The 25,599-nt window shown below is 45.6% G+C and overlaps 1 protein-coding gene across 1 annotated transcript; it reads left to right on the top strand.

Annotated features, from left to right (window-relative positions):
• The first annotated feature begins 14,888 nt into the window (after window positions 1-14,888).
• GPR148 (G protein-coupled receptor 148) lies at window positions 14,889-15,941 on the top strand. The gene has a single exon (XM_084841999.1). It carries the CDS (start codon window positions 14,889-14,891, stop codon window positions 15,939-15,941), a length of 1,053 nt encoding a protein of 350 aa, XP_084698125.1.
• Window positions 15,942-25,599: the final 9,658 nt, after the last annotated feature.

The raw sequence follows: 25,599 nt of genomic DNA, 5'->3' as shown, positions 1-25,599 counted from the left end.
ATTTCCTTTAGGATGGACTGATTGGACCTCCTTGCAGTCCAGGGCACTCGGCATTTCTCATGATGTACTCTGCATATAAGTTAAATAAGCAGGGTGACAATATGCAGCCTTGTTGTACTCCTTTCCCAATTTTGAACCAATCGGTTGTTCCATCTCTGGTTCTTACTGTTGCTTCTTGACCCTCGTACAGGTTTCTCAGGAGACAGGTAAGGTGGTCTGGTACTCCCATCACTTTAAGAATTTGCCACAGTTTGTTGTGATCCACACAATCAAAGGCTTTAGCGTAGTCAATGAAGCAGAAATAGACGTTTTTCTGGAATTCTCTTGCTTTCTCCATGATGCAGCAAATGTTGGCGATTTGATCTCTAGTTCCTCTGCCTCTTCGAAACCCAGCTTGTACTTCCGGTAGTTCTCGGTTCGCATACTGCTGAAGCCTAGCTTGTAGGATTTTGAGCATCACCTTGCTGGCATGTGAAATGAGCGCAATTGTGCGGTAGTTTGAACACTCTTTGGCGTTGCCCTTCTTTGGAATTGGAATGTAAACTGACCTTTTCCAGTCTTGTGGCCACTGTTGAGTGTTCCAGATTTGTTGGCATATTGAATGCAGCACTTTAACAGCATCATCTTTTAGGATTTTCAATAGCTCGGCTGGAATACTGTCATCTCCGCTAGCTTTGTTGTTACTAATGCTTCCTAAGGCCCACTTGACTTCACTCTCGAGGATGTCCGGCTCAAGTTCAGTGACCGCACTATCATGGCTATCAGGGACATTCAGATCTTTCCTGTATAGTTCTTCTGTGTATTCTTGCCACCTCTTCTTAATCTCATCTGCTTCTGTTAGGTCCCTGCCTTCTTTGCCCTTTATCATACCCGTCTTTGCACAAAACGTTCCCTTGAGATCTCCGATTTTCTTGAAGAGATCTCTAGTCTTTCCCATTCTGTTGTTTTCCTCGATTTCTTTGCATTGTTCATTTAAGAAGGCCTTCTTGTCTCTCCTTGCTATTCTCTGGAACTCTGCATTCAGTTGGGTATATCTTCCCCTTTCTCCCTTGCTTTTCGCTTCCCTTCTTTCCTCAGCTACTTGTAAAGCCTCATCAGACAGCCACTTGGCTTTCTTGCATTTCTTTTTCTTTGGGACAGATTTCGTTGCTGCCTCCTGAACAATGTTACGAACCTCCGTCCATAGTTCCTCAGGCACTCTGTCTATCAGGTCTAATCCCTGAAATCTATTCCTCACCTCCACTGTATATTCATCAGGGATATGATTTAGGTCATACCTGAACGGTTTAGTGGTTTTCCCTACGTTCTTCAATTTCAGCCGAAATTTTGCAAGAAGCAGCTCATGATCTGAGCCACAGTCAGCTCCAGGTCTTGTTTTTACTGACTGTATGGAGCTTCTCCATCTTTGGCTGCAAAGGACATAATCAATCTGATTTCGATATTGACCATCTGGTGATGTCCATGTGTAGAGTCGCCTCTTGTGCTGTTGGAAAAGAGTGTTTGCTATGATCAGCATGTTCTCTTGGCAAAACTCTATTAGCTTTTGTCCTGCTTCATTTTGTACACCAAGGCCATGCCTGCCTGTTATCCCGGTGATTTCTTGACTTCCTACTTTAGCATTCCAATCCCCTATGATAAAGAGGACATCTTTTTTTGGTGTTAGTTCTAGAAGGTGTTGTAGGTCTTCATAGAGCCGATCAACCTCAGCTTCTTCGGCCTCAGTGGTTGGGGCATAGACTTGAATTACTGTGATGTTGAATGGTTTGCCTTGCATTCGCACTGAGATCATTCTATCATTTTTAAGATTGTACCCCAGTACTGCTTTTCCCACCCTTTTGTTGACTATGAGTGCTACTCCATTTCTTCTAAGGGATTCTTGCCCACAATAGTAGATATGATGGTCACCTGAATTCACTTTGCCCATGCCTGTCCATTTTAGTTCACTGATTCCCAAGATGTCAATGTTCAGTCTTGCCATCTCCTGTTTGACCACCTCCAGCTTACCTTGATTCATTGATCTGACATTCCAGGTTCCTAAACAATATTGTTCTTTACAGCATCGGATTTTCTTTTCACCGCCAGACACATCCACAGCTGAGTGTCCTTTCGGGTTTGGCCCAGCTGCTTCACTCTTTCTGGCGCTACTTGGAAATACCCTCTGCTCTTCCCCAGTAGCATATTGGACACCTTCCAACCTGAGGAGCTCATCTTCCGGAGTCATATCTTTTAGCCTTGTGATACGTTCCATGGGGTTTTCTTGGCAAGAATACTGGAGTGGGTTGCCATTTCCTTCTCCAGTGGACCACATTTTGTCAGAACTCTCTGCCATGACCTGTCCGTCTTGGGTGGCCCTGCACGGCATAGCTTATGGCTTCACTGAGTTACGCAAGCCCCTTCGCCACAACAAGGCAGTGATCCATGAAGGGGATCAAGCTTTAAAGATTGATCAGCATTTTGAATTGGACCAGAAGCTTATTAGCAGTCAGTGCAGCTGGAGCAAAATTGGAGTTATGTGTATCCTGGGCCCCACCAATATCGGGAGAGCCGCATTTTGTACCAACTGGAACTTCCAAACCACGTTCAGAAGTAGCCCACATAAAGCACATTGCAGTAGTACTGGAGGTAACCAGTGGAGGTAAAATGTCTTCTTGGCTAAAAAAAACCAGAACTGAAGCATCAAACTAAAAGTCAGAAGATACCTTGATAAATGTATTGAACACGATGTTGAAACCAGTGAGACTGTTTTCCCTCTTCTAGGAAGATTATTCCAAAATAGAATTGTAGGGCCAAAATCTATTGGGAAGCCCACCAAGATTAGTTGTGTGGCAGGGGTGAGGTTAACTTATGTGCTTGCAGATAAATGATTTGTTAAAAAAAAATTTCCTTTCAACAGCTCAGTCTGAGAGAAGCATCTTCCCAGATCCATCTCTGTTGGGGAACCAATGGCTCCTCCCCATTTCTTCATGGAGCCCTATCTGTGATTTAGATGGGGCTGCTTCCCATGGGCACAGGCTACCATGAAGATCAAGAATGGTCCCATTATCTTGTCACCCAGAGACTTGAACCTAGCTGGAGTGGCTGCCTCATGCACGGGGAAGTTGCCAGGAGCATCTACTTCCATTTCTTGCTTTTCCTGTGTAGTATGACACTACTTCCAATTTCCTTTTGAGCCACAGTAAGCTCAAGGTTATAACTCTACCACCACACACACATCACTCCAAGCCCCAAGACTCAACGTGCGTATCTCCCTCCTCCGCTCAGCTCTTGGCATGGTGGCAGCATAAACAGATGATTGAGTTCTTGGCATCTATGACCATAGCCAAACAAGCTGCTCTCTACAGCATAAACTGGAGTGAGACAAGGGAAGTAAGCTGCCAGTCACCATAGGCAGGATCCCATATGGATACTGCAGAAAAAAATGCTTCAGTGTGGCACAGCTCCAAGAGAGACCTTTAATATGTAGCCCCATTTACCACATGCATCTCTGCATTGCAGCAACTGCCAGAAGTCCGTAATGCCGATATGGAACCTATCTCTACATGGTAAATAGCGCCACATGCTATGGTCACCGCACGGAGAAGCTGTCATATAGATGCTGCTTGCAGCAGTCTTTACCTGCCGGCCATAACAAGTAGATTTCGCTTTAAGATGGAGTCACATGCCCATTTGGAGGAGATGGCTGAAGTAGCAAATTCACCACAAATTCACCACAGATTTGTAATACTACCACAAAGTAGTCAATTCACCACAAATTCACCAGTTGTAAATACACCACAGTTTTGGTGTGGTGACTAAATGCTTTGACAAGCCGAAAATACATGTTGGGATTAAGTATCTTCCTGGTTTTGTCCACATTGCAAAGGTTTTTCTGGAGATAGTTTTATGCAGCCATGACACAAGCTGAAATGTTCAGAGCAACATTTGACAACTCCAACAAAGTTGTCCATCTGACAACTGATCACTATGCCAAAACTGAAAGAAAGTACGAATGACCGAACGAATGAACAATCATCTGCTGGTGACATTGTCACCTCAAAATGCTTGTGCGAAGAGTCCACCCATAGTCCTTCCAATACTCATACAAATGTCCTGTCTTTGAAGAAGAAAATTCAGATGAAAGCTTTTCTTCATTTTGTGTAAAGACCTTTTACCTTTCGATAATATATTATTTGTTGTTGTTGTTCAGTCGTTCAGTCGTGTCCGACTCTTCGTGACCCCATGGACCATAGCACGCCAGGCCTTCCTGTCCTGCACACTCTCCCGGAGCGTGCTCAAGTTCATATTCATTGCATTTGTGATGCTATTTAGCCATCTCATCCTCTGCCGTCCCCTTCTCCTTTTGCCTTCAGTCTTTCCCAGCATCAGGGTCTTTTCCAGAGAGTTTTCTCTTCGCATTAGGTGGCCAAAATATTTCAGCTTCAGCTTCAGTATCTGTCCTTCCAATGAGTACTCAGGGTTGATTTCCTTTAGGATTGACTGATTGGACCTCCTTGCAGTCCAGGGGACTCGTAGGAGTCTTCTCCAGCACCACAGTTCGAAAGCATCAATTCTTCGGCGCTCAGCCTTCCTTATAGTCCAGCTCTCACAGCCATACATTGCTACTGGGAAAACCATAGCTTTGATTAGACGGACCTTTGTTGGCAAGGTGATGTCTCTGCTTCTTACTATGCTGTCTAGGTTTGCCATAGCTTTCCTCCCAAGGAGCAAGCGTCTTTTAATGTCATGGCTACAGTCACCGTCTGCGGTGATCTTGGAGCCCAAGAAAGTAAAATCTGTCACTGCTTCCATTTCTTCCCCTTCTATATGCCAGGAAGTGAGGGGGCCAGATGCCATGATCTTAGTTTTTTTAATGTTGAGTTTCAAACCAGCTTTTGCACTCTCCTCTTTCACCCTCAACAAAAGGCTCTTTAGATCCTCTTCGCTTTCTGCCATTAGGGTGGTATCGTCTGCATATCGGAGGAACGTTCAAATATGCTTTCAGTTCCTTATATTCATTTTATTTTATTTTATTTTATTTTTTGGTTGACTTGTCTTTGAGCTGAGCCAGCATCTGACAACACTGAGCCAGGAAAGGCAGTAGGTTTTTATCAAATTTTGTCAAGAAAGGGAAACATCACTGGAATTTCAACCCTTGTTCTGACAACTTAAAGTAGGGCTCAGATATCCTAAATTCGCAACCCCTAATGTAAACACTTAAACTTTAGCAGCCTAAGATACTATTTTAGTATTGGAATCTTTTCTGCTGCCTCCTTAAAGACTAGGAAACATCCACACTCTACTGGGCGGGAAGTATGCATATAATATGCACTCTACAGGCATATTATTACATTTCTTCACCACCCAATAGCCCTGAGTGGTTCCCAACAATTAAAACCATAAAATACAATACAACATCTTAAAACTTTAAAACTGCAATATTAAAAAATATAAACTGCAATATAAAAAAATAAAAAATTACCAAATAGAACCTAAAGTGCAAATATTTAAAATACAGTATCAGATTTAAAACAGAAACCGAAAAACTAAAATGCCTGGAAAAATAAAAAGGTCTTCACCTGGCGCTGAACATAGCACAATGTAGGCTCCAGGCGAGCCTCTCTGGGGAGCGCCTCAACAACCAGGGTGCCACAGCAGAAAAAGCCCTCTGCGTAGTAGCCAGCCACCTTACTTCCTTTGGTGGTGGCTTCTAAAGAAGGACTACTGAAATGATCTTAGGATCTGGGCAGGTGTATATGAGAGGAGGAGACAATCGTCCAGGTAACGTGGCCCCAAGCCATTTAGGGGTCTGAATGTTAATACCAGCACTTTGAATCAGGCTCAGATTCATCTGCACACTCCATTCCACATTTTGCTAATAACTGTGCCACAATGCAGTGCAGAGCAGCACACACAGGGCAGGCACCGGACAGCCAAAGGAAACAGGGAGAAGGTCTGGCTGCCTTGGGGTTGTACAAAAGCTACTTACCTTTCCGCGGATTATGCTGATGCTGGGGGGGAGGCGTTCCGTCCCTCCCCCCGGAATCCTGGCCAGGGGGGGAGGCGCTCCGTTCCTCCCCCCCGGAATCCTGGCCGGCCGGCTCCGCTCTGCAGGGATTCTGCGGAGCCGCCCGCCGGCTCCGCCAGCAGCCAGACATCCGGCCACTGGCTAACAGGGACGCGAATGGCGGCGGCCATAGCCACCGCCGTTTGCATCCCTGCAGTCAGCTGTGATAGGCTACGTAAATGTTTACGTAGCCTATCACGGCTGATTTCTTTTAAAAAAACGCACGTATGCAAATGGCGGTACCCATGGGCACCACCATTTGCGTTCCTTATTTTGGCACGTCTTAGTCTATGTAAACATTTACGTAGACTAAGACGGCGAAAATAAGGGGAACTCAAATAGCGTAGCGTCTACGCTATTTGCGTTCCCCTTATTTTCGCCGTCTTAGTCTACACAAATGTCTACATAGACTAGGACATGCCAAAATAAGGAACGCAAATGGCGACACCCATGGGCACCGCCATTTGCGTACGCGCGGGTTTTGTTTTTTTTAATCAGCCGTGATAGGCTACGTAAATCTTTACGTAGCCTACCACGGTGTTTTTTTAAAATCTAGCTGTGATAGGCTACGTAAATCTTTACGTAGCCTATCACGTTGTTTGTTTGTTTTTTACCTGGAAATGGCGGCAGCTGGTCAGAAGACCGGCCGCTGCAGCCGCCGCCGCTGAACCGCCGCTGAACCGCCGCCGCAGCCGCTGCCGGAGCCGCTGCCACCAGGAAGATCCACCTAAGGTAAGTCCTGTCCCGGGGGGGGCAGGGGGCGGGAGGCTGTTCCGCCACCAATTTTGGGGGGCCGAATGCGCTGGCATTCGGCCTCCCCAAGATCCGTGGCGGAACTTTCGTACATCCCTAGTTGTGAGCAGAAGGCAATCAGGGAGCCAGCAGCACAAGCCAGTAGCATGGAAGCAGCTCTTTCAGTGCATGTTTGCATGTGGAGTGGGGAACTGAAACACTCTTTGTGAGAGAAGAACCAAAAAGTGGTCCGTATTTCAGATTAACCCATCTGGAGAGAAGCAGGATGATCTATGGTGTTGATTAGCTTCCATGATTTGCTTTATGACAGTTCTAGGCTCCATCACGACGACTTTTGTGGCTTTCATGAAATGTGATTGACCACCTTCCATCTGTTACATGGATTATTCCAGGAGTGGGGAACCCTTCTCGGCCTGAGGGCTGCATTCCCTTGTGGCTAATCTTCCATGCCCCATATGACATTGATGGGCAGGGTAAAAACACAAGTGGGTGGGGCCAAAACAGTGGTGGATGGAGCCACCCCACACTCTCTTTCACTCTCGTACATACACACATACATCCCCACACCCATTCATACAAATCCACATATTGACACACACAACACGTCCATTCATAGACATGCATATACTCTCTCACACACACATTCCCATTCATTCTTGCTCATGCACATCCAAATATGTGCACACACAGGACGGAAATAAGCTCTGGTAATGAAAAATAAGTATTGTTATGATGAGATTGGTCCAGGAGTGGTCTGAAAGGTTTCTGTAAGTAGAGCTGTCAGCGTGGGTGCCTTGAGGCATAGAATCATAGAATAGTAGGGTTGGAAGGGGTCTACAAGGCCATTGAGTCCAACCCCCTGCTCAATGCAGGAATTCAAGTCAGAGCATCCCTGACAAATGGCTGTCCAGGCTCGTCTTGAAGGCCTCTAGTGTGGGAGAGCCCACCACCTCCCCAGGTAATTGGTTCCATTGTCGTATTGCTCTTACAGTCAGGAAGTTTTTCCTGATGTTCAGCCGGAATCTGGCTTCCTGTAACTTGAGCCCATTATTCCGTGTCCTGCACTCTGGGATGATGAAGAAGAGATCCTGGCCTTCTTCTCTGTGACAACCTTTCAAGTACTTGAAGAGTGCTATCATATCTCCCCTCAGTCTTCTCTTCTCAAGGCTAAACATGCCCAGTTCTTTCAGTCTCTCTTCATAGGGCTTTGTTTCCAGTCCCCTGATCATCTTTGTTGCCCTCCTCTGAACCCTCTTCAGTTTGTCTGCATCCTTCTTAAAGTGTGGTGCCCAGAACTGGACACAGTACTCCAGATGAGGCCTAACCAGTGCTGAGTAGAGGGGAACTAGTACTTCCCGGGATTTGGAAGCGATGCTTCTATGAATGCAGCCCAAAATAGCATTTGCCTTTTTTGCAGCCACATCACATTGTTGGCTCATATTCAGCTTGTGATCGACAACAATTCCAAGATCCTTCTCGCTTGTAGTGTGGTTGAGCCAAGTATCCCCCATCTTGTAACTGTGCCTTTGGTTTCTTTTTCCCAGGTGCACAACTTGGCATTTGTCCCTATGAAATGTCATTCTGTTGTTTTCTGCCCAGCGCTCCAGTCTATCCAGATCACTTTGAATTTTGTTTCTGTCTTCCAAAGTATTAGCTATCCCTCCCAATTTTGTGTCATCTGCAAATTTGATCAGCATTCCCTGCACCTCCTCCTCCAAGTCATTAATACAAATGTTGAAGAGCACTGAGCCCAGGACTGAGCCCTGCGGTACCCCACTCGTTACCTCTCCCCAGTTTGAGAAGGTCCCATTGATAAGCACTCTTTGAGTCCGATTCTGTAGCCAACTGTGGATCCACCGGATCGTTGTTTCATCTAGCCCACTTTGAGCTAGTTTGCTCATCAGGACATCATGGGGCACTTTGTCGAAAGCTTTGCTGAAGTCGAGGTATATGATGTCTACAGCATTTCCACGGTCTACAAGGGAGGTTACTTGATCAAAAAATGAGATCAGATTTGTCTGGCAGGACTTGTTTTTGACAAATCCATGTTGGCTTCGAGTAATCACGGCATTGTTTTCAAGGTGCTTCCAGATGGATTGCTTTATGATCTGCTCCAGAATTTTCTCAGGGATTGATGTCAGACTGACTGGTCTGTAGTTCCCAGGTTCCTCCTTTTTACACTTTTTGAAGATAGGGACAACGTTAGCCCTCCTCCAGTCATCTGGCACTTCACCCGTCCTCCATGATTTCTCAAAGAGAATAGACAGCGGTTCTGAGAGTTCTTCTGCCAGTTCCTTTATGACTTTAGGATGTTGTTCATCTGGCCCTGGTGATTTGAACTCATTCAAAGTAATGAGGTGTTCCTTGACCATATGCCTGTCGATCTCAAGCTGCAATCCTGCCCCTTCAGCCTGTACTTCGCCTTTGCCAGGGGGGTCATAGACCCTCTTTTGGGAGAAGACTGAGCCAAAGTAGGAATTGAGCACCTCTGCCTTTTCTTTGTCATCTGTTATCGTTTTGCCATCCTTATTTAATAGCTGAACCACCATTTCTTTCCTCTGCCTTTTACTATGCACGTAGCTGAAGAAAGCATTTTTGTTGTTTTTAACATCCCTTGCTAACCTCAGCTCATTCTCAGCTTTAGCCTTCCTGACGCCATCCCTGCAATTCTGTGCTATCTGCCTGTACTCTTCCTTTGTTGCTTGGCCTTCTTTCCACTTCCTATATGTGTCCTTTTTTGTTTTCAGGTCATCCCTAAGCTTTTTGTGAAGCCACATTGGCTTCTTCTGTTGTCTTCCACCTTTTCTTCTTGTTGGAATTGCTTGTGATTGTGCCTTGAGAATTTCCTTTTTTAAAAGCTCCCACCCATCTTGGACTCCTTTTCTCGCTAGCATTGCTTGCCATGGGACCTTACTGATCATTGTTCTGAGTTTATGAAAATCAGCTTTCCTAAAATCCAGGGTACGCGTTTGACTACACTCGGCTTTTGCTTCCCTTAGAACCAAGAACTCAAGTACAACATGGTTGCTTTCCCCCAGAGTTCCTGTAACTGCTACTTTATCCACTAAGTCATCTCTGTTGGTTAGGATCAAGTCAAGGATAGCCGATCCTCTAGTTCCTTCCTCTAATTTCTGTAGGAGGAAGTTATCCGCCACACAAGTCAGGAATTTTCTGGAGAGGCCATGTTTTGCAGAATTTGTCTCCCAACAAATATTGGGAAAATTGAAGTCCCCCATTACTACTACATCATGCTCTCGATGGCTATTTGCTTTTCAAAAGTTTCATCCTTGTCTTCTCCTTGATTGGGTGGCCGGTAGTAGACTCCGACCACCAGGTTCCTTTTATTCTTTGCTCCATTTATTTCAACCCAGATGCTCTCGATGGGGCTACCAAGCTCCTCCTCCTGTATTTCTGTGCAGAGATATGTATTTTCCACATACAGTGCAACCCCACCTCCCTTTCTGTTCCTCCTGTTCTTTTTGAACAAGTTATATCCTTCAATTGCTGTATTCCAGTCATGAGAGTCATCCCACCAAGTCTCAGTTATACCTATCAGGTCATAATTTCCCTCTGGTATTAAGAGTTCAAGTTCGTTCTGTTTGTTTCCCATACTCTGGGCATTAGTATATAGACATCGAAGACCATGTGCTTCATAGTCTGGCTTTCTTCCTACTTGTGTCTGAAGACTATTATTGGGCACTATCAGAGCTGTTCTCTCCATTGCAGTGCATGCGCCTATGTCCATTGTTACCCCCAACATTACATCTCCCTTCCCTGTAGGATTCAGTTTAAAGCCCTCCGGATGAAGTTCTTCATGCTGTGGCCAAACACATTCTTCCCATCCTTTGTGAGGTGCAACCCATCCCTAGCCAACAGCCCATCTTCCAGGAAGTATAGCCCGTGGTCCCAGAATCCAAATCTCTCTCGTCGGCACCACCTTCGTAGCCAGTCATTCACCTGGAGTATTTTTCATTCCCTTTCTATCCCTCTTCTAACTACTGGAAGGATGGATGAGAAAACTATCTGGGCCCCAAAGTTCTGGAGTTTCCTTCCCAAAGCTTCAAAGTCTGACGTGATCTCTTCGTAGCTCCGCTTGGCGGTATCATTTGTTCCCACATGGATGAGAAGAAAGGGATACCTGTCAGTGGGCTTTATGAGTGCAGGCAACCTTTCAGTCACGTCTCTAATCTGTCCTCCCGGGAGACAACATACCTGGCGAGTCCATGGGTCTTCGCGACATACTTGGGTCTCGATCCCACGCAGCAAGGAGTCTCCCACTACTACCACTCTTCTCTTCTTCTTCTTGTAGGCCTGGGTTTCATCGCCTCTGTTTGACTGACCTTTAGCCTCTTGCTCACTCTCATGCAGGTTCCCCTGTGATTCTTCCTCTGCAGGCTGTCCTCCAGTCTCACCCGCAAGTACCTGGAATCGGTTTCACAGCTCCACTGCTTCCACTGGTGCAGAGTGGCGTCTAGTTCTTCTTCTCCTAACTGTCACCCTTTTCCAAGGAGTATCCTCTATTCCATTTTTCTTCACCTCAGCATTTCCCACTGCCTCATCTTGCTGTTGCTCTTCAAGCTTCTGGTCTGCCCTTTGCTGCTGTAGTTCCCGCATTCTGTCCAAGAACTCTTCGTGTTCTCTTATTCCCCGGAGGGTCGACAGTCGCCGCTCCAGTCCACTTACTTTTTCCTCCAGCAGCGTGATCAACTTGCACTTGTTGCAGGTGTAGGCCATGTTGTTCTCAGGCAAGAAAACAAACATTGCACACACCTTGCAGGTCACCACCACTGGAGAGTCTTGTCCTTCCATAGCCTCTTTTCCCTTTTTGTGTCTAGCTTTGTGATTGTTCTAGACTAGCCTGTGCCTGCTCCTCTACTCAGTAGAGGTTAAAAGCAGAGTCCCACTGCTGTGGAAGTGTGTGTTACAAGACAAATAAATGGAAAAAAGTTACTTAAAATAAAAAATAAAAATAATTTTTAAAATTATTAATTATTAATTAAAAGGCAATATTTATTACACCTGGTGATCTGTTTGAATGGGAGCTAAGATCACCCAGAAAGGCACAGGTGATGGGCAGAGATGGCTCATCTTTCTTTCTCCCACAAGACAAGAGAAGGGGGTGAGTGCGGTCTGTGTGTGTAGCTGCACTGCAGCAGGAAATCAGCCTTTTATTTTAATGGATCACCATTAGGCACTCTGAATTGCAAGCACACAGTGCCCAATCCAGTTCAGGACCACAGCAAGTAGGGAGAGTTAGTCCCCCCTGCCCCCACTCTAGGGCTTCATCTTTAACGTAATGTCTGATTTGGTCCTTAGTTGCCAATGAATGCAACCATTTTAAGAGATTGAACAGTCTCCACATTGATTGGCACCCCATCCACTCCAACCTTGCCCCCGCTTACCGATTGGCTCCATTCTTCCCTTTGCCCTTTACCAGTTGGCAATACGCTGGTGTTCGTTAATCTTTGGGAGCGCTCAGTGACACTCCCTCATGTTCCCTGCTGCTCCCTCCACACCATTCTGTCCAGTGCTTGTCAATCGATTGTCAGATGTGCTGGGCTTCACTTCCTCCATAATCCTTCCAAAAATCAATGAGCACCAGCAATGGTTGCCAAGCACTTCTGAAGATTGACGAGCGCTGGTGATGACTGACAAGCACATCCAACCATCGACAACTGGAGAACACTGAACAGAATGGAGAAGGAGGAACAGCAGGGAGCATGAGGAAGTGGTGCGAAGAGCTTGAGAAAATCTCAGTTCGCTGCCAAAGACGTTTGAGTGGAAGATGGCCCCAGGAGGAGGGGTGTGGTCAAGATGATGATGCGTGTGGCTGAGAAGAGGACTGTGGCCTGGGGAGAGCTGGTAGGCTGGGCTGAGAGGCCTGGTGGGCCAGAGATTCCCCATTGCTGTTAGCCCATGGGAGATGATTTGGCTATGGGGTATCCTGCCACAGTGCAGACTGTTGAATATGATGCCATGCCCTCTGCTGTTTCTTCAAGCCCTCCAATCAGTGGAGGCTGGTGGCTCCAATTTTGGTGGGGTTGTGAATTCGTTCTGGGTTTCAGTCAGAACCAGCCAGAACTCTAAAGGAGCTATCCAAGGTGGAACATAGGAACACTGGAACATATGTTCCTTGTGGCCTTCTCATGGTCCCGTTACCATCACAGGCTCGCCTGGTGGGAACACAGGAGAGGGCCTTTTTGGTGGCTGCCCCAAGGCTCTGGAACTCCCTTCCCAGGGAGGTGAGAGAGTGGCACCCTCCTTGGTGTTTTCACAGGCAGGTAAAAACTTTTTTGTTCTGGCAGGCCTTTGGGGATAGTTAGTCTGGACCTGTGAGAATATGATGGATTGATACTATGGTTTATATTGTTTGTTGTCTTTTAAAATTTTGATTTTTTTATGCAATTGTAATATTATTGATGATTTAATTATATTTTTAACTTTTGTATATTTCTATTTATATGTTTTAACTGTACACATTTTTAATGTTGTAAAGCTGCCTTGAGTCCTAGTATAGGGGGAAAGGTGGGATATAATAACAACAACAGCAGCAGCAACAACAACAACAACAACAACATAGGAAGCTGCCCTATCTTGAGTCAGACCCTGGGTCCATCTAGCCCAGTATTGTCGACACTGACTGGCAGTGGCTCTCCAGGGTTTCAGGCAGGATTCTTTCCTTGCTCTACCTGGAGAAGACGGGGATCGAACCTGGGACCTTCTGTATGCAAAGCACAAGCTCTGTCACAATGAGCTATGGCCCCTCCTTGTTCCAAGAATAGTTCCAGCACCTCAGACAGCTCCTTTAGAGTTCCGGCTGGTTCTGACTGAAACCAAAAAGGGATTCACAGCCCCACCGAAATCGGAGCCACCAGCCTCCACTGCCTACAATTGATGCCTCTTTTTTCTCAGAGCCGAAAAGTGTGTGGGCACTACCCTCCCACTGTAGTCAGCATGCCCCTTATTGTAATTATTCCTCTTACACGCTTTAGCGAGGCTCAGACTGTGCGTAAGGCAGATTAAGCATCTCTCAGCCTCTGTCTGGTGTAGCTGAAGAGATTTTTCAAATAAGCAAGTAGAGTTCATACTGTCTCTGGGGGACTGGAGCTGTCTCCCATAGCCAATAATGCACAAGGGAAAGCTGAAGGCCAACTAGGAAGCTTTTATATACTTATATGTTTATATATCGCAACGTTATGTTGCTATGTTGATAACATTTGAATTGATGGTAAAAAAATAACTTCTTTATCACGCTCTATGTTAATTAGTTAATTACATTTTAAAAGATTATTCCAGTCAAAGTGAGATTTACCATTTTTGTCAACAGTATAGGAAGAAAACAGAAAGAACGGTAGACTGGGGGCTTGAGCCACCTTTTAGTCCTCGTTTTGAACCGGAATTACTTATATATGTCACAGCATGCTTAGAATTACAGTATATATGGGATTTTGTCATTACGTGTGCGCCTGTGTATGCTTAGAAGTCTTTCAGACTAATTGGAAATATATGGCTACAGTCTGCTAAGAACCACGTATAAAAAGGGATTATGATGCACTTGTATTTCAGGAGCTAAGAGCACTGCTCTTATTGATTACATTGACCCAATACATTTCTTATTGCATTTAAACACTCCAATATATTATCCCGCTCCACTTACTACTTGATTGCACTGGCACATTTGGAATGTCCCTTTTTATATCATCACGTCTGTTTAATCAAGCTAATATTCCATCTGCTACTTTGTTACGGTAAACTCAACTTCGTAATGATGAGCAACCCATTTATTTCCTTCCCAGGGTGCTGCTCTGCAGTTTGACTTTTAAGCCCTATGAAGGTGTTTCCTTCTTCGGTACAGTGTCACATTTTTGTGCGTGGGGATCCACTTTTTGCTAAAGTGTTTGTGGGAATTTCAGGATTTACTTTTGGAGTTCCCTTATAAACCCCTGTGTTTTGCCTGCAGATATTGTTATAGAGCTGGCTACAAATGGTATTGCAGATGCTATAAAATGTATTATTGCTTGTTGTCACTGAAGTTCAGTGTTGAAGAATTTGTTTTGCCTACATCTGCTGGTACTCCAGATCTCCAGGAGAAATGAACTACTCCCTATGTGTATCAGCAAGGATTTTGAATGAGACCATCACCATCTATAGAGAATTGGGCTTTAATGCTACTTTCTTTTTGGATAAACCTTCTTTGCAAAGCCTGCAAGAATGGATCATCTATCCTCCATACTCCAAGACAAAGATGTTCCTGATCCCACCAATAATTTGCCTTATGGCAGCCATCCTGGTCATCCCTTTCATCTTGTTCGTGATTTTTTCCCGTGACAACATTCGTCAGGAAACAAGGTACCTGCTGCTGGCAAATGCTTTGTTTTGTGATTTGCTATATCTGATACTCTACGCAGTGTCTGCCACATTCAGTGTGTCCAACCTCAAGCTCTCCAAATGTGCTTGCGTGATCCTTTTGTTTTTGCTGGCAACGACTTACTGTGGAGGGTTGTTAACAGCTGCAGCAATGGTGCTGGACACCTACTTGGCCATTTTGTGGCCTTTACATTATATCTCCATTTTGCCCTCTTCACGAACAAAAAAGCTGATACTGCTCCTATGGATCTTTTCTGGAATTTTCCCTGGGATTGTCTTCTTAATACTGGAGGCTACTCAGAAACCCAGCGTATGTCCAGTGGAAAATTGTTCTGTTCCGATAATACTGGCCATGACTTTACATGGAAATGATTCTGTGAAATTCTGCTATGCACTTTCAGTCACTGCCCTTCTTCTCTGCCTGTCCCTTATTCTGTGTTGTTATATGATCCTGTTTTTTAAAACAAAACAGTCAGGAATATGGAAGAGCATCTTCTCTAGAGCCAGCGTAACATTCCTGATGCATCATATTATCTTGTTCTTTCATTTCTCTCCTCTCTTGGCTGCGGTTGTGGAATCGCTGCTTTATGTCAATGCCATCATTGGGCCAAAGACAGGAGTATGGGTCTCTCTGATCATCTGCAACGTGCTGATCATCCTGCCCAAAGCTTTGTCACCTTATCTGTGTGGGCTTCGATACCGGGAGATATCCTCACCTCTCAAGTTCTTCCTCAGAGGGAAGCGCATGACTGCGGTGTCTCCTGCTTCATCCACTTGAGCAGAAACGTGTGCACCAGAGTAACTGTGGACTGGAGCTGTGTTTGATGTCTTCTAACAAACTGGAAACATATTTTCATTCCTGAAGTACATCCATTTGTTGTATCGATCTGCTGGCTAAGTTATTAGTAATTTGTTTTTCTAAGCCAATACGTTCTGCATGTAAAAGCAATACTGTCATGCTGAGATTTTAGCCTAATCATATGTCGTGTTGCATTAGGTGTCGTGGTGCAGCAGTAAATTAGAAGGAAGAATTTCACCAAGCAAGAGTCTTGTCCTGTGGAGAAAACTGGAAAACAAAAGGGCCAGGGTAACAGTCATGGCTATTCTGACTTCAGGGTCACCTAATGTGCCTGGTTTTCAGGTGGGTCCAACATGTATACTCTTCCTCTGATCATAATGGTGATCACCTACATTCTCAGTTGGATCTCTGAAATACAAATATCTCCTGATCTTGTGGAATGCTATATACAGGTCAGTCCTAGAGAGATACTGTGGGGGAAGTTTCAACAGGAAATGTATTTACAATTTCCCATATTTCACCTTCATTGCATTTTTTTTAGCGGTCTCATCAAATACATGCATAAAGAGGTCTGAAATATTGTGACTGGATCATGGGAGGGAAACTACTTTTTACAGCATGATCTAGACCAAGGGCTTGATTTGCCACTCAAAGTAGCTGTTTGCACCTTAGCCAGGTGAATGCAGAATGCACCTCAGTGAGAACAGAATGCCATTATGTGTCACTGGGCAGTTATCTTACAGACTGGAAAATCAAGACCTAAGTATGCTAAGGGCGCAATCCTATGGGGATAGGCGGCCGCCTCCAAACTCGGAGGCGACTGCCTATCCAATGCAGGGCAGGAGAAGCACGGAGGGGATCGTTCCCTCCACACTCCTCCTGCCCTGCATTTTCGGCTAGACAGCCGCTTTCAGCTGTCTAGCCGTGGGAGGGCCGAGCAGGGGAGGAGGCTGTTGGATGACACATTGGATGTGTCGTACCGGCATTTCCGCCCTTCCCACCCTGGAACTGCCCCTGGCACGTCCCATTTTGGCCACTCCGCACTCATCTTCTGAGCACGAAGGATTGGGGCTTCTCCATGCTGCCTGCGAGGCAGCACGGAAGGGAGGGAAGGTCGGTTCCCGGAAAACAAGATATCCTATGGCTGTCTAGCCGCTGACTAGCAGCCATAGGATTGCTCCCTTAGTGAATCAACCATATTGGACTAGTTCCTTGGACTGGATTGATGACTCTAGGCATCCACCAAGGGTTGACAAACTCTGGACTGTGAACCACTTTCAGTAAAAAGTAACTTGCAGCAAATGTTTTCTGCTATCAGCTTTTATTTTTCATCTGTATGTTTTGTAGGTACTGCTTGTTTATATAGGGTTGGATCCAGACTTCACAGTGAAATCAATGGGACAAATTAGTCATGTCTAACTTAACTCCCATTGATTTCAATGGGTCTGTTCTACGTGTGACTAAATCTGGATCCAACCCATAAGGTTCCATCTATTGAAAAATATGGATTTGTCTATATATCCATTCTTTGGGAATCTACCCTATTAATTCCACACTGTGTTGCTGTTTATTACTTCATTTTTCTGTTTCTATATTCCCTTTCATAAAGAAGTATCAATACCAATTATTATTGATGGTGCTCATGTTCTTAAGGGTAACTTTCGTAACTTCATATTGACTCAGAGATTAACATAATGGTCCATGGGGCCCTAAAGTGTTGTGTATGGTTCGAAGAGAGAATATCATTGGAAGCTTGAAGAGAAAACCATAGCTTACCAGAGGTGAACATGCACGTGAGCTCCGGGCAGGACATGTTCAGGCCACATCATGTTTTGCCTGATGCATATCACAGCTGGGCACTTCCTTGCCACATTGTTACCACCATTCCCTCCCGAGATTTAAAGGTGCATGGACTTAACCACACAATCAGGATCACAGCTTATTATTTCACAGTTTTCCCAGAATTGCGATCCAGACAGTACAAACATTTTGCACACAGAAAAGGGACTCCAGGATGTTTCAGCTATGCAAACTTGCTGCATATCTTTGCATCATTCAGGGGCTGGTATTTCTGATAATGAATTCTATTCTGCAGGGGTAACAATATTGTCATTGCTTACATGCTGATGTGAAAGACAGGTGTGTGAAGAGCTCATGATCTGTCTTGGAAACGATTGTTGACTTTCAGCACACACTCTGTTTCACCTCTTAAACATGTAAATCAGGGGTTGAAGGGTTTGTTAACCCAGGACAACTGATGGCATAAAGATGCTGAGTGTCTCAGCCATGTGGGGTTGCACAAAGCAAAGAAAAACATAGAAAGGAAATGTCATAGTACTTCAAGGAGCATCATGGCTTTGAGTGCCATTTTTCATGGAAAGGAAGGATAGAAATAAAACAAATACATAAATGTAGGTTGATGTGTGCAGGCAAGGCCAGCCCAAGAGATTTTGCTGCTTGAGGCAAAGGACAAGTTGGTGCCGCTCCCCATTCCATCTACAGAAGCCAACTAGGCTGCCACAATGGTGACAGGACAGCATCTTTCACTGCACCTGAGGGGAACAGGCTATCTTAGGGGTCACAGGTCAGGACAGGTGGCTTGCACATAGCTCTGGCCTCCAACATCTTGTTGCTGCTCCCTCTCCTCCCATCTGCTACATGAGGCAGCTCCCTCACTCCACCTAATGTTAGGGCCGGCACTGCGGGTAATGTTAGGGCAGTGCACTGACTGACTCTGACTGAGGGTAAGATTTTAGATTAGATTGTTTCAGTTCCTTCATCTATTTGGCTCTATGATCACCCCACTGCCTTGGTGCTCTGTTGGTGAAGGTTCTGAGAAATTAACATAGGCTTCTCTGCCAATAGTTCAGAAGGTGGACTGCAAAAACAGTGAGAAGGGCTCACTACGGTACCCTGGCAATGGACATCATCTATGCTGCCATCCTACATTACAAGAGAAATCCTAAATCTTCACTAATGTAGAAGAGAAAGAACCCTAGAACACAGGGTGTAGTAGCCACATCACTTTTCAAAATGCTCTTTTGATGGCTCAAAATCAATAACACAACTATGTGGGAAAGAAAGTAAACATTCAACAGTACATCCTTTAATCCTCTGTGAGACTACTTTGTTTCCACAGCAACATTAACAAAAGCACAGAAACATATACAGGGACCCTTTCTACTGAGGAGTAGATAAATAATGTTCTGTTGACATAGAAAATTGGGCTACCAGCCAAATTTGCAGGCTTACTATGGACATAAATCAAATCTGGGCAGGTGCTGTATTAGGAAAGTTCTCTTTCCCCATGAGCATTGTGCTAAGACTTACAGGCATTTGAGAAATGTACTAAAAGTGGCTAGAACATGTTTTTAGCTAAATGCCTCAAAACAAATTGAGGTCATCTTCATACAGTGTTTGAACTTCAAAGGTCTATAATGTGAATTTGAAACCACATTGGCTAGAGCGTATATTCAATGTACAATAGCTCTCTTTCCCCATTGATTCTGCTTTGATGACATTCACATACATAGACCATTAGTGTGATGGGGGCTCAAATGGGCTTTTAGCATCATTGCTACATGCTCTGTTGATTTACAGCAGAGTTAAGGGACCTCAGGCCTGCAAGCGGGATGTGGCGCATAGAGCTTCCCCTCATTGCCCCCCACCCCGGTCACCAATTGAAGGTTTTTAAAGCCTAATTGCAGCACAAGGAGCAATTCCAGGGGGTCACCGTTGGAGAGTGAAGGATTAGCCCTCCCTACACACTGCAACCCGCTGCCAAAAATCACCCCTCCCCCTGCAAGTAGGCTTGGGAAAAGCTTCACATCCGAGCCAATGGAAAGCTTCTTTCAAGCCTAAATGCACTTCAAGGTGACTGCGGGCATCAAAATTGGAGTGGGAAGGGTAATTCCTCTCCTGCCCATATGCTTCAACACACAACACACGCGCACACACTGAAAATCCCCTGCACACAGCAATGGGAGGTGCTTTTTTTTTTTTAGCCAATGGGAGGGTTTTTTCCAAGCAAATGGGAGGTGTTTGAGCCAATTGGAGGCTTTTTTCAAGCCCAATTACAACAAAGGGAATGATGGGGGGGGGACAGCTAGGGAGGAAAGGATTACCCCTCCCCATGTGCTGTGACCCCCCTGCCAAAAATTCCCCCCGCACAGTAATTAGGCTTGGGAAAAGCCTGCCATTTGTTCCAGAGAGAAGGTTTTCTCAAGCATCGTTGGGGCAGGGATATCGGGGTGTGTGTGTGTGTGTGTGTGTGTGTGAAGTATGGATAAGAGAGACCATGTGGGTTGCCATGCCCCTTTATATTTGACCCTGTCCGCTTTTTTGCAGGGGCCCCACTCACCTCTGGCGCACGGCCCCCAGAAGGTTAGGCATAAGGCAATATGGCCCTTGGCCCAGAAAGGGGCCTCATCCTTGATTTATAGCCTGATCTTATGTGTGTTTACTTTGGAAGCAAATCCCAAAGATGCAAATGGGACTTACTTCCTAGTAAGAATAGCAGCAAGAGCCATGGGATGCCTCCTGGGCTATACAGTCAACCCTCCTGCAATAACCGGATCGCCTACATAGGAACATAGGGAGCTGCCCTATGCTGAGTCGGACCACTGGCCCAGCCAGCTCAGCGTGGTCTGCGCTGACTAGCTGCAGCTCTGCAGGTGTTCCTAACCTTGGCAATCCTCACAAACAGCTGTTCTCTCCCTTCAGGTAGATCGTGGAGATCTGGCGGGTCTTCCCTGTGTTCCTTCCTTTGACCAGAGCTCAGTGGTTGTCTAGAGACTGATCGTCTCTGCTGGATTTCCCCAAGGATCCCACTTACAGCCTACTGGTGGTCGTGGATCCTGACTGTGCCCTGTTGGAGTTCAGTGGCCACAGTCAAGGGTGGGCCTGCTGCTCTTGCTTCGTCGCTGCAGAAGCCGCACTTGTGAGAAGAGACAGGAACTGTGCGGCAGATCTAAGATTAGTTTAGCAGCCATACTGCCAGGCTGCAGAGCAGAGAGAAAAAAGAGAAGCAGGGTTATCCCACTGCCTTTGCAGAGAGGCCTTTGGGCCTCCCTCCATCACTCCATCCAGATACCTGAACATAAGAACATCAGAAGAGCCCTGCTGGATCAGACCAAGGGTCCATCTAGTCCAGCATTCTGTTCACACAGTGGCCAACCCGCTGCCCGAGGGAAACCCACAAGCAGGACATGAGCGCAACAGCACCCTCCCACCCATGATCTCCAGCTATTGGTGTTTATAGGCATACTGCCTCTGATAATGGAGGTAGCATATAGCCATCAGGACTAGTAGCCATTTATAGCCTTCTCCTCTATGAATTTGTCTGACAACCTGAACTGAACTGACAACCTGAACTGTTTCCATCCCAGCTGGTTGTTATAGGAACTGTAAGTTTAAGAATTGATGCCTGAGCTTGCTTCTCAGCACACACACCCTTTCCCTCCCATCCCTTTTTCCTTGTGTGTTATGCCTTTTAGATTGTACACCTGAGGGCAGAGACTGTTTTACTACTGATATCTGTAAGCTGCTCTAGGAGCCTTTTTGGTTAGGATAAATAAACCCTTGTTGTTGTTGTTCAGTCGTTCAGTCATGTCTGACTCTTCATAACCCCATGGACCATAGCACGCCAGGCCTTCCTGTCCTGCGCTCTCTCCCGCAGCGTGCTCAAGTCCATATTCATTGCATCGGTGATGCTATCTAGCCATCTCATCCTCTGCCGTCCCCTTCTCCTTTTGCCTTCAGTCCTTCCCAGCATCAGGGTCTTTTCTAGAGAGTTTTCTCTTCGCATTAGGTGGCCAAAATACTTCAGCTTCAGCTTCAGTATCTGTCCTTCCAATGAGTACTCAGGGCTGATTTCCAGCCATTTATAAACACATACCTAGCCAAGGTTCCAGCATATGTAGTGGAGAAGCAAAGCTGTGTGTTTCCACCCTACCGCATATATGAGAGTAAGGATCCACACAGTGAATCATATGCACACAGCATCCATGTTGCATTTTACTAGGTCCCATATATGCACTGTGGTAGGGCATGTACAACCACTCCATGCATATTGAATCAAGTCGTAAGAGGCATGTTACCCTATGGATATTTGCATCTATAAATATCCTCTTTCCATGTTTCCTCTTTCTAGATCTGTTTATATCTAGTAGACATCATTAGCCAATCAGATGCCACTATATCACAGCAATGCTGATTTAGAAAGAGCCAGGAAAAGCTTTTCGTGGAAGGACTCAGAGGCTAATTGCCAGGAAGAGTGGAGAAAAGAACATTCTTTTCCAGAATGTGTTGACCTCACTCTGGGTAGAGAAATGTCAAAACAAAGCAATGAGATCTTGGGGTGGGAGGAGGGAGTGTTAGTGTCGTGTGTGTTTTTGTTTTTTTTAATTGACTTTTTATTGTGGATGTTGGAATTGTGTATATTGGAGCATTTGCAGGATCTTGGTCCATTGTCAAGTATCAGGAGCTCTGACCATTCGCTCGTTGGTGGGTTCTGCTTTGGGAGCCAGAGAGCATCAGTTGGTGACCTGAGGAAGGTACAAATTCAGCAAGAAACAGGAACCCAAGCTTGTTAAAGTATTTGTGCCCCTGACTACCTGCTTATTTGATGCCCAGGTGATGGAACGTAGCCTTGCACTTCTTTCTACTGACCTATTGATGATGATGACGATGATTAAATGAATGAATATGTAGTTTAAGAACTGACCTTCTTTGATTAGTATTTTCAGTGGTGCAGCTAGGGTTGGACCTTGGGGCCCAAGTCCGGGGCCCAGCAGTCTAGCCCCTGCCCCCAAATAACCACCCAGAGCAGCATGTGATGGGACAGTGGCAAACAGACCCAGTATCAGCACTTGGGCGAGCACGAGCACACCCACTGGGACTGACTCCGCTCAGCCCAGCAGCCTTTCTTCTTATTTTTAAACTCACTTTATTGTATGGGATGGCTGGTTACAGATGTTCATTTTATTATTTTTTACTTTTTAAAATTATTCTTTTCTGCAGCAAAATAGTGCCTACTCCCAAGTAAATGTATTTAAGTATCAGTGCAGCAAAACAAACTCCACTTTATTACTGTAGTCATGCTGGTGTTGTGATTTAAGGGTGCGATCCTATGCATGTTTAGACTGAAAAAGGTCCTACAACTCCCAGCATTCCCCAGCCAGTCATTCCCCATGTTGGCTGGGGAATGCTGGGACTTGTGGGACTTTTTTTCTGTCTAAACATGCACAGAATTGTGCCCCAAGTGAGTTTAAAATACAAAACTGCACATGCTCAGAGTTTTGTTTTGTTTTTTTATCAGGATCAGCAAACTGATCCTGATAAAATTATCAGGTCTTTTGTAAAGCTAATGGGTCTTAATTGCCCATTCAAGACCAAGCTGGCAAAAAGCTTTGCATTACAAACAGGATAGCTGACAACAATATATTGTTGAAAAATTAATTCCCCCACACACACACCTACTGTGAGAATTGCACTAAGCTCAGAGGGGAAAGGGAAGTCTTGGGGGAGGGGGTGGCAGATGACATCAGTGTCCCTGCTAATAAAAATGTACCGATGCTGCATCCCTGCACACCCTGGTTCCGCTACATCACTGCTGGATCCAGACTTAGGCATACTTAGAGTAGATCCATTTATTCATGACTAACTTAAATCCCATCAATTTCAATGGGTCTACTCTGACTAAGTCTGGATCATACCTGTGATCTTTAGAGAATGACACATACATAGGGAACTGCAAGCACAAAGCAGCTGTCTCATGGCATGATGCTATTTTGCCTGGTTTTCAAAACAGGAGGGCTTCACAGTGAGTGGCTTGCCGCCTGCATTTGTGTCTGCTTGAGCCGATTCTGGAGCCACTGGTCTATTCCTGGCTATGGCTTTGAGTTCTTCCATCCTTCCCTACCTGGACATCAAATTCCAGCAAGAGCTGTAGAACTGCACAACTAATGGTGAACTCATTCCCTGAGTGCTGAACCTTATATAATCAAGCTGGCACCATCTACACACAAGTGGGATGTAGCAGCAGGCTTTGGGGAACCCTAAGGTTTGCAGAAGTACTGAAACACTTGTGGGGGGGAAACTAAGGAGGGGAACCCCAAAGGCAGCCCAGTGAGGACTGATCATATTCAGTGGAGGCTGGTGGCTCTCATGTCAGTGGGGCCGAAAATCTGCTCCGGGTTTCAGTCAGAACTCTAAAGGCGCTATCCTTGGATAGCGTCTTTAGAGTTCTGACTGGAACCTGGAGATGATTTACCACCCCACTGACATGAGAGCCACCAGCCTCCACTGATCTTATTCAGTGGGCACAGAACCCTAAATCTCAATTGGAGGGAAACATTGAAAACAGGGTGGGGTGGCATGGAATATCCTGGAAATGGCCACGGCTGGAACCTGAGCAGGCACGCTCTCCGCTGCAACATTTTGTTGCCAGTCTGAGTTGACTTCTTACTATTTCCAATACGATGGTATGGCGGGAAGGAGTTGTTCTATTGCTGTAGTTTTGAACCTCAGTAAATCACAAAAAACTAAGAGAAGAAAATTGTGTATGTTCCTGGTGATCCAGGTGTGATCATAGGAATACGGATGCAAGGAAAGTTGTTCCCTTCAACAAAGTACAATTTAAGGTTGCTTCAGACAAGTCATTTTAATTCTCCATTATGATCCCTCACTGTTGAGTACCAGATGCATATGTATTTTTAACTGCTTAAGAAAGAACAGAGCTTCCGCTTGCATGTATTTTAAAGCTGCCACAGGGACAACTTCGAGTGCTCCCACTCCCAGCTCTAAAAGCTAGCACATACAAAGGCCCCATCCGGCATCTCTTTAAAGGAATCCATCTGTCTCTCCAGAAAGGGTTCTGTGGCATACTCTCATAACTCCTTTCCAGCCAGGCACTGAGAAATCATGTGGGGGAGCTAATTTCTCATGCACTGAACTGCTGCTGCCAGCAGGTGGCGTGAACTGCACACTATTCTGTCCTGGTGTGTGGAACCAGTGATGACAACAGATGGGGAAGGAGCAGAGATCACTTCCCAACAAGGCTGGGGTTTTTCCTCCCACAAGAGACTCTGGGATGGGACAGCCCAAAGATGGATTACTGTAAATGCTTCATTAGGAGTGCTGAAGTTCCAATTGCCAATAACCCGATTTCAGGCGGACTCTTCCTTTCCAAATTGCTCAGGGGGGGCATCTCTAGAGTTGGCTGTATTACAACAGGTCATTAAGAACCGCCGAAAAAGAGGTTGGACTGGAGCTCTCCTGGATGGAGCCAAAACAACTTCAAGAAGAGCAGTGAAGTCAGACCATCTTCACACATGCACCTACTGCACTAACAGTCGACAGCAGAGGCAAGCAAACCTTTTGGGCCTGTGGACACATTTGGCAATTTGAGGAACTGTCCTGGGCGCAGAGTGGTAAGCGGTAGTATTGCAACTGAAACTCTCCCCACAACCTGAGTTCGATCCCAGCAGAAGCCGGGTCCCAGGTAGCCAGCTCAGGTCGACTCAGCCTTCCATCCTTCCGAGGTCAGTAAAATGAGGACCCAGCTTGCTGGGGGAAAGGTAGTCACAACTGGGGAAGGCAATGGCAAACCACCCCGCTACAGTCTGCCATGAAAACG

Source organism: Heloderma suspectum, chromosome 3 (genome assembly GCF_057233095.1).
Source record: "Heloderma suspectum isolate Gila_16-S chromosome 3, 16-S_ref, whole genome shotgun sequence".
Taxonomy (NCBI): domain Eukaryota; kingdom Metazoa; phylum Chordata; class Lepidosauria; order Squamata; family Helodermatidae; genus Heloderma; species Heloderma suspectum.
Note: the sequence above shows the minus strand (reverse complement) of the source record. Positions and strands in the feature narration are given on the sequence as shown.